Source organism: Schistocerca cancellata, chromosome 6 (assembly GCF_023864275.1).
Source record: "Schistocerca cancellata isolate TAMUIC-IGC-003103 chromosome 6, iqSchCanc2.1, whole genome shotgun sequence".
Lineage (NCBI taxonomy): Eukaryota > Metazoa > Arthropoda > Insecta > Orthoptera > Acrididae > Schistocerca > Schistocerca cancellata.
In genome coordinates this window covers 285,492,696-285,508,287 of record NC_064631.1, presented here as the reverse complement: position 1 = coordinate 285,508,287, position 15,592 = coordinate 285,492,696, and the positions used below count along the sequence as shown (strand labels likewise).

The 15,592-nt window shown below is 40.8% G+C and overlaps 1 protein-coding gene across 4 annotated transcripts in view; it reads right to left on the bottom strand.

Annotated features, from left to right (window-relative positions):
• Positions 1 to 15,592, bottom strand: part of LOC126088526 (GATOR complex protein WDR59) — a 271,830-nt gene that overhangs the window by 193,359 nt on the left and 62,879 nt on the right. For all 4 annotated transcript variants that reach the window (XM_049906688.1, XM_049906689.1, XM_049906690.1 and 1 more), the window contains exons 4-6: positions 12,167 to 12,371; positions 6,325 to 6,458; positions 6,092 to 6,241 (exon numbers count right to left, since the gene is read on the bottom strand). In XM_049906688.1, coding sequence (XP_049762645.1) covers positions 6,092 to 6,241; positions 6,325 to 6,458; positions 12,167 to 12,371 — 489 coding nt within the window. The remainder of the gene's footprint in view (positions 1 to 6,091; positions 6,242 to 6,324; positions 6,459 to 12,166; positions 12,372 to 15,592) is intronic.

Here is a 15,592-nt window from a genome sequence, read left to right as displayed (position 1 = left end):
CCACCATGATGAATGGCCACTAAAAAAACTGTGGTCAAGAGCAGAGTGGACCATCCTGCAGTACAACATGCAGCTGAACATAGTATGCTTGATTTCAATGGCTGTCCCGTGACCTGGGCCATTTGGCTCCTCCCCTCCTCCACCAGGTTCTCTGAAGTGTGTAGATAGAGTTATCCTTGCAACACATTCTCTGTTCCCTAAATCATCCTGGCCTCAACCAAGGCCTACCATCCCCATACTCTCCACCCAACAGTTCCCAGCCCCTCTGTCCTATCACCACCTCTGACTTCAGAACGCTCACCATCGTTGTACTCCAGTCTCTGCCAATGCCACCAGTTTTTTTCCCCTCTCTGCTGCTCTCTTTTTCACTTCCCTGCCCCCCCCCCCCCCTTCCACCCACACAGCCTCTCAATGCCGCACAGGCAGCCTTGGCTGGCCACCATCTAGAATCTGCATGCTCTGTCAGGCTGTGCTGACTCCTCTCCACCCACCCGTAGCCTGCTATCCCTTCCCACCCTCCAGATTATCGCTTCCGCTCAACACAACATCATCACACTCAGGCCACAGTAACGAGAGAGTGCAGTAATGTACGCACATGGTGCACTTGCTTGCATGAATGTGTGTGTGACTTTTTTTTTCTTTTCCGAACAAGGCTTTGGCCAGAAGCTCAGTGTCTAACAGTCTTTTCGTTGTGCCTGTCTGCAACTCAATGTGCCATCTTTATGGTGAATAGCAATCTGTCCTTTTCTTTCTTTTTATTGTGATAAGAGGTGTGAGGGAACTAGCAATCATCAAATGAATATTTTTCTATCTCTGTCAAACAGCAATGTTGATGCGGACTCTAACCATGATGGCGTAGATACAACTAGTGTGATGCCTCATTCAGAGCACTCAAAAGTGTCTGTCTTAAGGGGACATGTATGTGAATAACTGCAAATAACTGATATTTTTAGTTTTTATCTTAAAAAAATTATCTGTAGTTTTTGAACACGAAAAAGTTTACTTCCAGGAAAATGGACCACAAAAAGTACCAAAATTAGAGGAATTTAAAAGTTGCTGCATGCACCACAATGTCCCCATGGCACACAGTCAGCTAGCTCTGTTAAAAATAAAGTTTTGCTCTCACTTGTTTCGTTTTTATGACTTTTTAGCCCCTTAAGTTCGCATATCTGTGGAAGCTTTACAGTTGCTTATCTTTTGTTTATACAGAGACTTTAGTCGTTGTTTGCTGTGTTTGGCATGAATATTTTGTTTAGAGTGAAGTAATTGTGTGTGTGAGTTTCTTATTGTGTGCATAAGTTTCTTATTCCACTTGAAAGCAAAGGGAAGAATTAAGAAGTTCAGTGTTAAACAACACAAATTTTATGGAAATCGGTTCACCAAACGGATTAACTCTGCTAATACTGAAATACAATGTGATACAACACTTGAATGAGGTTCCATTCCTCCAAGTGCTTCACAGCTAAAACTGAAATATTTGGACAATGGGCCTGAGAGTATTAATGCTGATAATATAGAGATGTCAACTATTGATTCAGGTCCTGTTATTGTTGAACTTTCTGTGCTGTCTGAACTAATAGATAAAGCTTTGCAGTGTAAGGAAGGTGGCAATAGTGGTGTGAAGGTAGGTGCATAAATACATACTAGAAGAGGTTGTGTGTCAAATTTAAGAATTGTTTGTAATTTTTGTGATTTAAGGGAATGTGGCGTAACTAAACATTAATAACTAAATATTAAACTTGCTTATGCTATGAGGTGTATAGGCAAAGGGTACAGAAGTGCAAAAAATCTCTGTGCTCTTATGGACTTACTTCCCCCTACAAGGTTTGACAGGTAGAATAAAAGTATTCTACAGACTTAGGAGTAGCAAATGATAGAATGAAAAATGCTGTTCAAGAAAGTGTAGACATGAATGACAGAAATATATGTATGTCTGCAGCCCTGGATGCATCCTGGCAATGAAGAGGCCATAGTTCCCTAAATGGTGTAATGACCATGGCTGCACTAGAGGAACTAAAAATCATAAATGTTTGATTAATTTTATGGTTATAATGGAGGGATGGAATCTGAAAGTGTTGTGAAGATATTTCACCGGTCAGTGGAGAAATATGGTGTGATGTATACCTCTTACCTAGGAGATGGGAGACTCAGAAGTGTACCAAAAAGTTTGTGAATCCAAACCTTATGCTGACACTAAAACTGAAAAAAATGGAATGTGTTGGACATGCCCAGAAAAGTTTAGGTACAAGATTGAGAAACCTGAAGAGGAATTTGAAGGGAAAGCAATTAGCTGGTGGTCAGCTTACAGACGAAGAAATAGACATGTTGCAGTATTATTATGGAAAAGCCATAAGACAAAATAAATATGACCTTAAGGGAATGAAAAGGCAGTGCAGGCTACTTTCTTTCACAAATCCTCCACAGATAACAACCCATGTCATTTGCTCTGCCCACCTGGCACTGATTCATGGTGTGGCTACCAGAGGGCTGTTACTCAAGGTGAGACCTACAACTATAAACATTATTTGTCATTTGCTATAATGGAAGTTATAAAACCTATATATAGGGATCTTAGTGACACAACATTATTAGAGAAATGTTTACATGGTAGGACTCAAAATCCAAATGAAAGTTTCAAAAATTTTATATGGGAACAGATACCAAAAACTGTTCTTGTAGAACTAAATACTTTGAAAATAGGTGTACTAGATGCCGTTCTATGTTTCAATGACAGTGCAGTGTCAAGGCTTAATGTTATGGAACTGATGGGAAAGCCTGGTAGACTAAATATGCATAGAGCTCTAATAGCCACTGACCGAAGGAGACTCTTCAAGGCACAAAAATCAGTGTTGGAAGCCACCAAGGAAGCAAGAATATGAAGAAGTGTGAAAAAGAGAAGGGACAGAGAACAACACAGGAAACAAGGTGAATGTGGACCGGGGAAGCATTAGTGCCATGCAAGTTTAATAGAAAAAACAAGTTTTTTCTTTAACTTGAATTTCCCAAAAGTTAAATTATTTCATATTCTGGAATGCTCTGGCTATAAACTATTAAAGATAGGAAGCTGAAATTTTGTTTACTGTCTTAAAACATGCTTAACTAAAAAGTAGACAACTCTTGTGACTTAACTTCAAAAATAAAATGCTTTTTTGAAGAAAAACCCTGAATTCATTTCCAACATTTCTGATAATCATACTCAAAATTATTTAGTACCATAATTTATGACAGTATCATGTTTTCAGTAGTCTGCTTTAAAGATAATAATGTAAAGAACTTACAGGAAAAAATAAACTTTCTACTTTGTTTGTATTTTGAGTAATGTGTACCTATGATGTACACAAATAATTAGCATGGTTTATTTCACTTGCAACAAAAAATACTATTAAAAAAGTGTCAGCTAAAGCTGTGGTTCATACATAAAAATGTTTGCAAAAGATGTCTTAAAAGATGGTAAGTATTATATAGACTTACAAATTTTATTCTTTGAGTTACACTGTTTAGAAAACTGACAATTTTTTCAAAGTTTCCACTGGTATTCACGGACCAGTCCGCTTAAGCAGGTATTATGAGTTAAACTGGTTGTCAGCCACACTGCAAAATACAGGGAGTATCTTACATTTCGCAAAGCTTTCAATGTGTGCCAACAACTGTCAGGTTACTAAGACCTAACTCATTTATAGTATCTTTGGACATTGTGTAGATTGTTTCCTTAAGTATGTAGTGAATTAGGATTCCTTTTATGTTTTCTATTTCACTCATTAATTCTGATGCGTATTTGCTGAAATATTATGGATTTGTTTGTCTCAACCTTTGCGTAGATTTCAATGGATGTCAATAACTTATTCTATTATCAAATGTTGGACTGGTCTCTAAGAATCTACGTAAAATGGTGGAATAAAGAGATGATCAAATCAAAAGTGCCATTTTAATAAAAATCATTCTGGTATTTGCAATTTTAAAAGAAGCCTTTCTGGTATTTGCCATTTTAAAAGAAGCCATTCTCATATTTGCCATTTTAAAATAAACTATTCTGGTACTTTCCGTTTTAAAAGAAGTCATTCTGGTATTTGCCTTTTGTAATTCAGAGAAATCATACTTACTTAACCGGCAGTGAGGGAGCTTGCAGATCATTTCCTGGGAATTCTACTTGTTGCAAGTCTTCCCATAGTCCATCCTCCCATTTTGTGCTTGATTGGTCTGCCCATGGGTGCTTTTCATCTAGCGTTCCTATCAACATTACTCCTGGAATAGCATCATCTGTCATTATTGCAACATGTCCAGCCCATTTTAGTCACCTAATTTTGCTTTTTGTAGAACATCAGGCAGATTCATCACACCATTTTCCTCAATTTTTTTTTTCTTCCTTCTTTGGCCCAAAATTCTTTACCATGATCTTTTTCTCAAACACAATCAGTTTTTCTCTATCACTCTTGCTGGTATTCAATGTTATTATGCCAGATAACAGCATTGTGGCAATTATTGTATTATGTACTGTTATTTTAACTTTTGTTGAGATTACCCTTGATTTCATGATATGTTTTAGGCACTTATACAATGTGAAAGCATTAACAATTTCTTGGTTTGCTTTTAGCTGGATGTTACTTCTCTGGCTGAATTATGATCCCAAGTATTTAAAGTTCCCAACTACCTTAAACTTCATCTCTTCAATTTGTAAATCCTCAGTCATGTTGCAGTTCATCCTTCTGCTTGGTTCCATCCTTTCTATCTTTTCTGAGTTGATTCTCAAGCCCACATCACTTGCACTACTGCTGGGTCCTTCACTGTTTTTACCATTTCTTTTTCTGACTCCGATATAGCTAGAAATCATATACTGAGGTGATAAAAGTCATGTGATACCTCCTACTATCGTGTTGGACCTCCTTTTGCCTGGCATACTGCAGCAACTCAATGTAGCATGGACTCAACAAGGCCACTGCAGAAATATTGATCCATGCTGCCTTTGTAGTCATCCATAGCTGTGAAAGTGCTGCTGGTGTAGACTTTGTGTAGCAAGTGACCTCTCGATTATGTCCCATAAATGTTTCATGGGATTCATGTCAGGCACATGCGTTGTCCAGAATGTTCTTCAAACCAAATGCAAACAATTGTGGCCCAAAGACATGGCAAGTGTCGTCCATAAAAAATGCATCATTTTTTGAGAACATGTCGTTCACAAATGGCTGCAAATGGTCTCCCAGTACCCCAACATAACCATTTCCAGTCAATGATTGGTTCAGTTGGACCACAGGACCCAGCCCATTCCATGTAAACACGGCATACACAATTATGGAGCCATCACAAGTTCGCACAGTGCCTTGTTGACAACTTGGGTTCACAGCTTTGTGGGGTCTGGACTCCACTCGGACCCTACCATCAGTTCTTATGAACTGAAATCAGGACTCATCAGATCAGGCCACAGTCTTCCATTTGTCTAGGGTCCGACCAATTTGGTCATGAGCTCAGGAGAAGTGTTGCAAGCACTGTTGTGCCATTAGCAAAGGCACTCATGTCAGTTGTCAGCTGCCATAGTCCATTAATGCCAAATTTCACCACACCGTCTTTAATGGTACATTCGTCATACATCCCACATTGATTTCTGCAGTTATTTCATGCATTGTCATTTGTCTGTTAGCACTGAAAACTCTACACAAAAGGCATTCTTGGCATTCGTGGCACACTTCTGACACTGTGGATCTTGGAATATTGAATTTCCTAACGATGTCCAAAATGGACTGTCCTGTGCATCTAGCTTCAACTATCATTCCATGTCCAAAGTCTGTAAATTTCCATCAGGTGGCCATAATCACATCAGAAACCTTTTCACAGGGATCACTTGAGTACAATCCACTGCCCTTTTATGCCTCTTATAAGTGCACATTGTTATCCCATGACTTTTGTCACCTCTGTGTAGAAAAAAATTCCTGGTAGGAATTTGCATTATCATCCCCCAAAATGTCAATCTAGGGTCTAAACAAATGCATCATGATAACTAGTATCAGACCAATAAATCAGCTAATATAGCTGACACTGCTCTGGCACATTAATAAAAACTAGTAAATTAGGTAAATTAAATTTGTAAGTATAAACTTACTGTGTACCGGGCTCGCCATACAGGTGAAGAGGTTGTCAAAATATTTTCAGCTCTTCTAGGATTTGTAATATCAAAAAATTTCACAGTGCAGTCCTGGCTGGATGTGGCAAGTTGATTTTCATGATTGGGGCTCCAATCCAAACCATGTATCTACAAAAACAATGGCTATTAGAAAAACAGATTAGAATGGACTGAAAAATTTAACCCGATGCTTCAATTATGAGAAAAGAAACCTTTGATAAATGAGCAGCAATGTACTGTACAGGTGCTGTTCCTTTTCTTTGGTCCCATAACTTGACATCTCCGTCATGTGCAGTAGCAAGGAGATATCTGGACAGACGATTCCATCTCACTTGTGATGCCCCCGCTGAAACATGTTATTACCCAATTAAACTACTATTTTCACATAACTTACAATAGACAGTTAGTACCATCACATGAGCTACACAACCAACAATGTCAGAGGAGGGAGGGAGGGAGGGAAGGATGGTGGTGGTGGTGGTGGTGTGTGTGTGTGTGTGTGTGTGTGTGTGTGTGTGAGAGAGAGAGAGAGAGAGAGAGAGAGAGAGAGAGAGAGAGATAATTGCATCCTATGTAATATCTGAAATACATTAAAAAATGGCTTGCAGGGAATTAATGTAGAAGTAGCTGCAGAATACACAAAGTTTTAAAAGTGTGAGCAAATGTGCAAACCAAAGTAAGGAAGAAGGGGGCAGGGGGTATAGATTTCAACCCAATTTGTCACATAAACAGCAAATTTCCCAAGTACCAGCTCCAATAAGAACAGAGATATGGGCAAAAATTTGTCTGGATGACAGACATGTTGTAGGAGTAGTATCGGCCTGCTTCATCAATGTGTTTTATGTTTTGTGGTTGGGCAAGGCTGAGATGGACAGAGGAAGGGATGGTCAGAGAGAGGGAGCAGGAGGCTATGGATGGGGAGAGGGGGCAGGAGGAGATGGAATGAGAGTTGGGGGCAAGGGGGGAAGGACAGAGAGCAGCGGGATAGAGTATGGGCAAAGAGATGTGGGTCAAAGGATATGGGAGGAGGAGGAGATGGAGAGGGAAGAGGGGCAAATGGATGGAGATGGAAGGAGGAGATGGACTGGAAAGTGGAGTAAATAGGCAGAGATGGGAGGAGGAGATGGAGATTGAGATGAAGATGGACATGGACATGGACATGGAGAGAGAGGGAGCCATGGAGGCGGAAAGGTAGGGGGAGGGGGAGGGGGAGGGGGAGGAGTTGATGGGGTGAAGGACAGAGAAGGTGGGTAGGAGATAAGCAGAGAGAGGGGGGGGGGGGAGGATAGAATGGGCAGGAGGAGATGGATAAATAGATGATGAGGACAATGATGATGATATTTGTTTTGCGGGACACTCAACTGCGTGGTCATTTGCACCTGTATAAATGCCCAATATTTTCACTGTTCAGTCTCACCACTAACCCGAATGATGAGGGCAACACAAACATCCAGACCCAGGATGGAGAAAATCCCCAACCCAGCCGGGAATCGAACCCAGGACCCCCTGATCGAGAGACAGCAACTCAAGCCACTAGATCATGAACTGCGCGCGTGTACAAATAGAGGTGGGAGGACAAGGTAGACGGAGATAGGAGGAGGAAGAGGTGGACACAGAGAAAGGGGAGGAGGTGTGTGCAATATTATTGTTGAACACATATGGGAGCGAATGTGTGTGTGTGTGTGTGTGTGTGTGTGTGTGTGTGTGTGTGTGTGTGTGTTTTTTTTTTTTTTTTTTTTTTTTTTTTTTTTTTTTTTTTTTTTTTTTTTTTTTACAGAGTGAGAGAGAGAGAGTATTGCTCAACATACTTAAAAATCTCTCTCACTGTGTTGACCTTGGGACGAGATTAGCAGCATATTTTCATTCAATAATGTCTTATGGCATAATCTTCTGGAGCATTGCAGATACGGTCAGAAATGTATTTAATCTAAAAAGGAATGCAGTAACATTATGTACGAACATCTTTCACAAAACTCCTCAGGGCTTCAGAATTCTTACACTTACATGGCAAAACATAATGGTATTTGTTGTTAATACTGAGAGTGAACCGAGGATGAACTGAGCAAACAAAAACCACAACACTACAAGTAAAAATAATGTCTATAGACAGCATGAGTTACTACCACCCCCCCCCCCTCTTCCCCACGAACCATGGAGCTTGCCGTTGGTGGGGAGGCTTGCGTGCCTCAGCGATACAGATAGCCATACCATAGGTGCAACCACAACGGAGGAGTATCTGTTGAGAGGCCAGACAAATTTGTGGTTCCTGAAGAGGGGCAGAAGTCTTTTCTGTAGTTGCAGGGGCAACAGTCTGGGTGATTGACTGATCTGGCCTTGTAACACTAACCAAAATGGCCTTGCTGTGCTGGTGCTGTGAATGGGTGAAAGCAAGGGGAAAACACAGCCATAATTTTTCCCGAGGGCATGCAGCTTTGTTGTATGGTTAAATGATGATGGCATCCTCTTAGGTAAAATGTTCCGGAGGTAAAATAATCCCCTGTTTGGATCTCCGGGCGGGACTACTTAGAAGGATGTTGTTATCAGGAGAAAGAAAACTGGCATTCTACGGATCAGAGCATGGAATGTCAGATACCTAAATCGAGCAGGTAGGTTACAAAATTTAAAAAGGGAAATGGACAAGTTGAAGTTAGATATAGTGGGAATAAGTGAAGTTCGCTGGCAGGAGGAACAAGACTTCTGGTCAGGTGAGTACAGAGTGATAAACACAAAATCAAATAGGGGTAATGCAGGAGTAGGTTTAATAATGAATAGAAAAGTAGGAGCACACGTCAGCTACTACAAACAGCATAATGAATCCCTTATTGTAGCCAAGATAGAAACGAAGCCCACACCTACCACAAGAGTACAAGTTTATATGCCAATTAGCTCCGCCGATGACGGAGGGATTGAATAAATGTATGATGGTACAAAAGAAATTATTCAGATAGTGAAGGGAGATGAAAATTTAATAGTCATGGGGAACTGGAATTTGATAGTAGGAAAGGGGAGAGAAGGAAAATCAGTAGGTGAATACTGAATGGGGGTAAGGAATGAAAGAAGAAGCAACCTAGTAGAATTTTGCTCAGAGCATAACTTAATCATAGCTAACACTTGGTTTAAGAATCATAAAAGAAGGTTGTATACGTGGAAGAGGCCTGTAGACACTGAAACATTTCAGATATATTACATAATGGTAAGACAGAGAGTCAGGAACCCGGTTTTAAATTGTAAGACATTTCCAGGGGCAATTGTGGACTCTGACCACAATCTATTGGTTATGACCTGTAGATTAAAACTGAAGAAACAGCAAAAAGGTGGGAATTTAAGGAGATGGGACCTGGATAAACTGAAAGAATCAGAGCTTGCAGAGAGTTTCAGAGAGAGCATTAGGTAACAATTGACAAGAACAGGAAAAAGAAATACAGTAGAAGAAGAATGGGTAGCTTTGAGAGATGAAATAGTGAAGGCAGCAGAGGATCAAGTAAGTAAAAAGATGAGGGCTAGTAGAAAATCCTTGGGTAAAAGAAGAAATATTGAATTTAATTCATGAAAGGAGGAAATATAAAAATGCAGTAAATGAAGCAGGCAAAAAGGAATACAAACGTCTCAAAAATGAGATCGACAGGAAGTGCAAAATGGCTAAGCAGGGATGGCTAGAGGACAAATGTAGGGATGTAGAGGCTTATCTCACTAGGGGTAAGATAGATACTGCCTACAGGAAAATTAAAGAGACCTTTGGAGAAAAGAGAACCACCTGCATGAATATCAAGATCTGAGTTGGAAAACACAACCTAAGCAAAGAAGGGAACACAGGAAGGTGGAAGAAGTATATAGAGGGTCTATACGTGGGCCGTGTACTTGAGGGAAATGGAAGAGAAAGTAGATGAAGATGAAATGGGAGATATGATACTGCGTGAAGAATTTGACAGAGCACTAAATGACCTAAGTAGAAACAAGCCCCCGGGAGTAGACAACATTCCATTAGAACTACTGATAGCCTTGGGAGAGCCAGTCCTAACAAAACTCTACCATCTGGTGAGCAAGATGTATGAGACAGGCTAAATACCCTCAGACTTCAAGAAGAATATAATAATTCCAATCCCAAAGAAAGCGGGTGTTGACAGGTGTGAAAATTACTGAACTATTAGCTTAATAAGTCACAGCAGCAAAATACTGACACGAATTCTTTACAGAAAAATGGAACAACCAGTAGAAGCCAACCTTGGGGAAGATCAGTTTGGATTCCGCAGAAATTTTGGAACACACAAGGCAATACTGACCCTACGACTTATATAAGAAGATAGATTAAGTAAGAAAAAACCTACATTTACAACATTTGTAGACTTAGAGAAAGCTTTTGACAATGTTCACTGGAATACTACTCTCTTTCAAATTCTGAAAGTGATGGATCTCAAATACAGAGGGCAAAAGCCTATTTACAATTTGTACAGAAATCAGATGGCAGTTATAAGAATTGAGGGGCATGAAAGAGAAGCAGTGGTTGGAAAGGGAGTGAGACAGGGTTGTAGCCTATCCCCAACGTTATTCAATCTGTATATTGAGCAAGCAGTAAAGGAAACAAAAGAAAAATTTGGAGTAGGAATTAAAATCCATGGAGAAGAAATAAAAACTTTGAGGTTTGCTGATGACATTGAAATTCTGTAAGAGACAGCAAAGGACTTGGAAGAGCAGTTGATGGGAACGGACAGTGCTTTGAAAGGAGGATATAAGATGAACAGCAACAGCAGCAAAATGAGGATAATGGTATGTAGTCTAATTAAATCAGGTGATGCAGAGGTAATTAAGATTAGGAAATGAGACACTTAAATTAGTAGACGAGTTTTGCTATTTGGGGAGCAAAATAAATGATGATGGATGAAGTAGAGAGCATATAAAATGTAGAATGGCAATGGCAGGGAAAGTGTTTCTGAAGAAGCGAAATTTGTTAACATCGAGTATAGATTTAAGTGTCAGGAAGTCTTTTCTAAAAGTATTTGTATGGAGTGAAGCCCTGTTAGGATGTAAAACATGGATGCTAAATAATTTAGACAAGAAGAGATTAGAAGCTTTCGAAATGTGGTGCTATAGAAGAATGCTGAAGATCAGGTGGGTAGATCACGTAACTAATGAGGAGGTACTGAATAGAATTGAGGAGAAGGGGAATTTGTGGCACAACTTGACTAGAGGAAGGGATCGTTTGGTACGACATGTTCTGAGGCATCAAGGGATCACCAATTTAGTATTGGAGGGCAGTGTGGGGGATAAAAATCGTAGGGGGAGACCAAGGGATGAAGGAGATTCAATAGGACGTAGGGTGCAGTAGTTACTTGGGATGAAGCAGCTTGCACAGGATAGAGTAGCATGGAGAGCTTCATCAATCCAGTCTCTGGACTGAAGACCACAACAACAACAACAACAACAACTGAATGTCAGAGAGTGGAGATACAACTCACATTTACTAGGTAACAGCTGATATCAACGTTGTGTAGCACTTCTATAAACTCAACCGTTACTTCATCACAGTTAACTAATCAAAAACTTAACAGATAAGTGAAGGTGCACCATAATTGGGAAAACTGGGCTGTTCATTCAGTATTGCCAAAATTTATAAAATTTTAAGTTATATTGTACCAAAATTAATATAAAATAAAATGTATCATATTTTTCTCATTTGTTTCATCAAATATTTGTGTCAAAATTGAAATTATGATATAATAACACAATAACAAAAGTCAGGTGGTGCATTTAGAATTTTTCTGGAGAACCTAGGACATGAAAATCAAGGCTATGCGTATTAAGTAGACTATCACATTTTTCCGCTGTCTATCTTTGTTTATTCTTCAGACCAAGTAATGTCTAGATCATTTTTAATTTGATTTTGTATTTTGACTACCACTGTAGTCTTTCGTGTTTCTCTTTGATGTAGAGAAGGGGTCTGTGATAGGTATTTTTTGCTTATTTTCTTTAACTGTAAAATGTATCATACTGGTATTAGTCAACTATGACTCTCCTCTGTTTGCAAGGAATAATATAACAGTCACAAGAAATACTTACCCACAGCTGATAAAGATAGGGCAGGTCGTCTCTGATCTCTCACATCCCATATGTGAATGAAGGTATCAATTGAACAGCTGGCCAATAAATTGGGATCAAAACGGTGCCAGTTGAGATCACTAATTACTCTTGTGTGAGCACGGAGTGAATGAGTCTGAATAAGATCACCATTACTCCATGACAATATTTCAACTCTCTGGTTGCTCTGTGAATACAAGAATAAAACGGTAATTCTACACATACCAAACATCCAAAAACCACAAATATATACAACACACACACACACACACACACACACACACACACACACACACACACACACACACACCAAGTGGCGGCAGGGGAACACACACAAAAGGATTTAACTTTTACACGCAGCCGGCCAGAGTGGCCGAGCGGTTCTAGGCGCTACAGTCTGGAACCACGAGACCGCTAAGGTCGCAGGTTCGAATCCTGCCTCGGGCATGGATGTGTGTGATGTCCTTAGGGTAGTTAGGTTTACGTAGTTCTAAGTTCTAGGGGACTGATGACCTCAGAAGTTAAGTCCCATAATGCTCAGAGCTATATGAACCTCTTTTTTTTTTTTAAATATACAAGCTATCGGAGCCCGTGGCTCCTCCTTCTGGCAGAAGAGGTGAAGGGGAATGGAGAGGGGTGAAGGAAAAGGGCTGGAGAGGTTTTAGCGAAATGGGAACAGTTTAGAAAAGTCACCCAGAACCCCAGGTTAGTGGAGACTTACTGGATGAGTAGAACAACAATAATATGAAAAAGATAGACTGCCACTAACCACAAAGAGGAGGCAACGAGTGACAGACAGGCACACTGAAAAATAACTGCTATTATTTAGCAATCAGATTAAGTTCTTCATCAGACAAAGGAAACTCAGACAAAATAAAAGACACACACACACACACATATTTCAGCTCACATGGACATGGCCACTTTTGTCACTGGGCAACAATACCCTATTGAGACTGCGTCTGAGGTGAGAAGCTATCTATGCAGGGCTGGGTGGGGGGGAGGAGGAGGGTTTGGGGGTAGGGAAGAGGTGTGTGGGGGAGAGGGGGGAGGGTGAGGCAGGGGTGGGCAAAGAAGCTATTGCTGCCTGTGGGAGAGCATATGGATGTGATAGGAACAGGATAGTGGGCAGCTAGTTGCAGCATCAAAAGGAAGTGCTGGGGAGAGGGGGACAAGAAAGGAGGAATAAAGAAGGGGAAACGAGAATGAATGTGCACTGGCAGGACAGAAGACATGAGTAGGGCTAGAGTGGGAAAGCAGGGAAGTGGACAGGTAGGTGGTGAACAGGGACTAGTGAAGGCTGGGGTCAAGGGGGGTTACAGAAACGACAGATATATTGCAGAGATGGTTCCCACCTAGGCAATACAGCAAATCTGGTACTCATAGGAAGAATACAGAAGGCATGGGCTGTGACATTCTCATTTAAGTTGAGAACTTAGTGCTGAGAGGCATGCTCAGCAAATGGGAGGTCCAGATGTCTCTTGACCACAGTATGGTGGGTCATTCATATGGACAGACAGCTTGTTAGTAGTCATTCTCATGTAGAATGCAGCATTGTGGTCGCAGCTAAGCCGGTAGATCATGAGGCTGCTTTTACAAGTGGCCCTGCCTTTGACCAGATAGGTGATGCCCATGAGAGGACTGGGGGGCAACAGGTTTTACATTGAGGTCAGGGTAAGTGTTGGAGAGAAGGCTCATGAATAGGATGGCATCATGTGGTCGCTCATTGCTGTACCATAGATTTGTTTTTAGGTGTTGTCTTCAAATAAGACATAATTGTGGATGATGATACAACTGGTCATGGTGTACAGGAAACAGGTTCTAAGTTCAGAGTCAGTCGGACTTGGGAAACATATTGTTCATTAGAAGCAAGGAAAGGGCACTGGGGACGTTATTGGGGTGGGAGCTGGCATTGACAACGATGAGCAGTGTGCAGGGTGGTAAAGGAAATGGAAATGTAGAGTGTCAGTACAGGAAACGATCAGTCCTCTTCATGTAAGAGGGTAGGTTGCGTAAAGTATACTGAAGGTGTTGGTCAACAAGGGCAGAGATTCTCTCTGAGGGGGCACAGTAACCAGCCACAATGAGATATCCTTGGTGATTGGGTTTATGTGTGTTAGGAAGCATGTAGATATAGAAGATAGGAGTGTGAGAAATGGTGGGGCTGAGGAGAGAGAGATACTCAGGGGAGTTGATCTGGAATGGACCTAGGTATTTAAGGAGGGATTGGAGATATTACTAGATATCTGGAATGGGGCCAGTGTGGCAGGGACTGTAGATGGATGTATCTGACAGCTGATGGAGTCCATCTGCCTGGTAATCGCTATTTCGTAGTCACAGTTGTGGAGCCCTTGTCAGCAGGTAGGATTATAAGGTTAGGATCAGCTTTTATAGGGTGGATTGCTGTTCTTTCAGCAGATAAGAGATTGGTTTCCATGTCAAGAGATTTGAGGAATGATGTGAAACAAGGTTTGAGATTAGGAAATTCTGGAAAGTTAACAAGGGATGATCTGGGTGCAGTACTGGTTTTGAATTGAGTCTGATTGGTTTGTTGGTTTGGATAGTGATGAAAAAGTGTTTCCACTACAGAGTGTGAGAGAAGGAGAGAAGGTCTTTATCATGTCCATTATGACTGAATCTGAGAGTGGGACAAAGTATAATGCCTTTAGAAAGGACAAGTACTTCTGTGAGAATGAGGTTTTTGGAGGAGAGGTTCATGATTGTGTTGTGGGTGTGTTTAGGCTCTGAGTTCTGTAATATTGGAAAGTGAGTTTCTCAGAGTGTGCTAAGTTTGGAACAACTGAATGGCACATTTTGGTGGCTATGAGGGGGTTAACAGGAGGTTTGATGGAGGTTCTTGTAGTGGCAATGAATAGTGAGGGTCCAAAGCTGGAATACGAGACCAATAGATTGTACAGTTTTTTAAGGTGGTGTTGTGAATGCTGCTCTAGTTCCTGGAAGGCAAGCGTTTCAGTCTGGGAGATGGGATGCAGAAATTTGGGACTGCACAGCAGGAGGATTTTATGGATGAAGCAGAGGCAGAGCAAGGAGTTTGGGCCTGGTTTACATGGTTTGGCACGCCTAGGTTGATGAGAATTATTGATTAACCAAAATTGAATAGATAAAGGTCAAAACAACCTTTGGCAAAATTATAATCTATAGCGGCAACATTAGGAGTGCAATGGAAATTCCACTGTTAAATGCAGAGGAGAGAGCAGACAGGCGGAAAGAGTACACTGAAGGCCTCTATGAGGGGGAGGAACTGTCTGATGACGTGATAGAAGAAGAAACAGGAGTCGACTGGGAAGGGATAGAGGATCCGGTATCAGAATCAGAATTTCTAAAATCAGTGAGGGAATTGGCAACAAAATGACTGATCATGTTGAAGTGTAGAACGTATAAGACTGG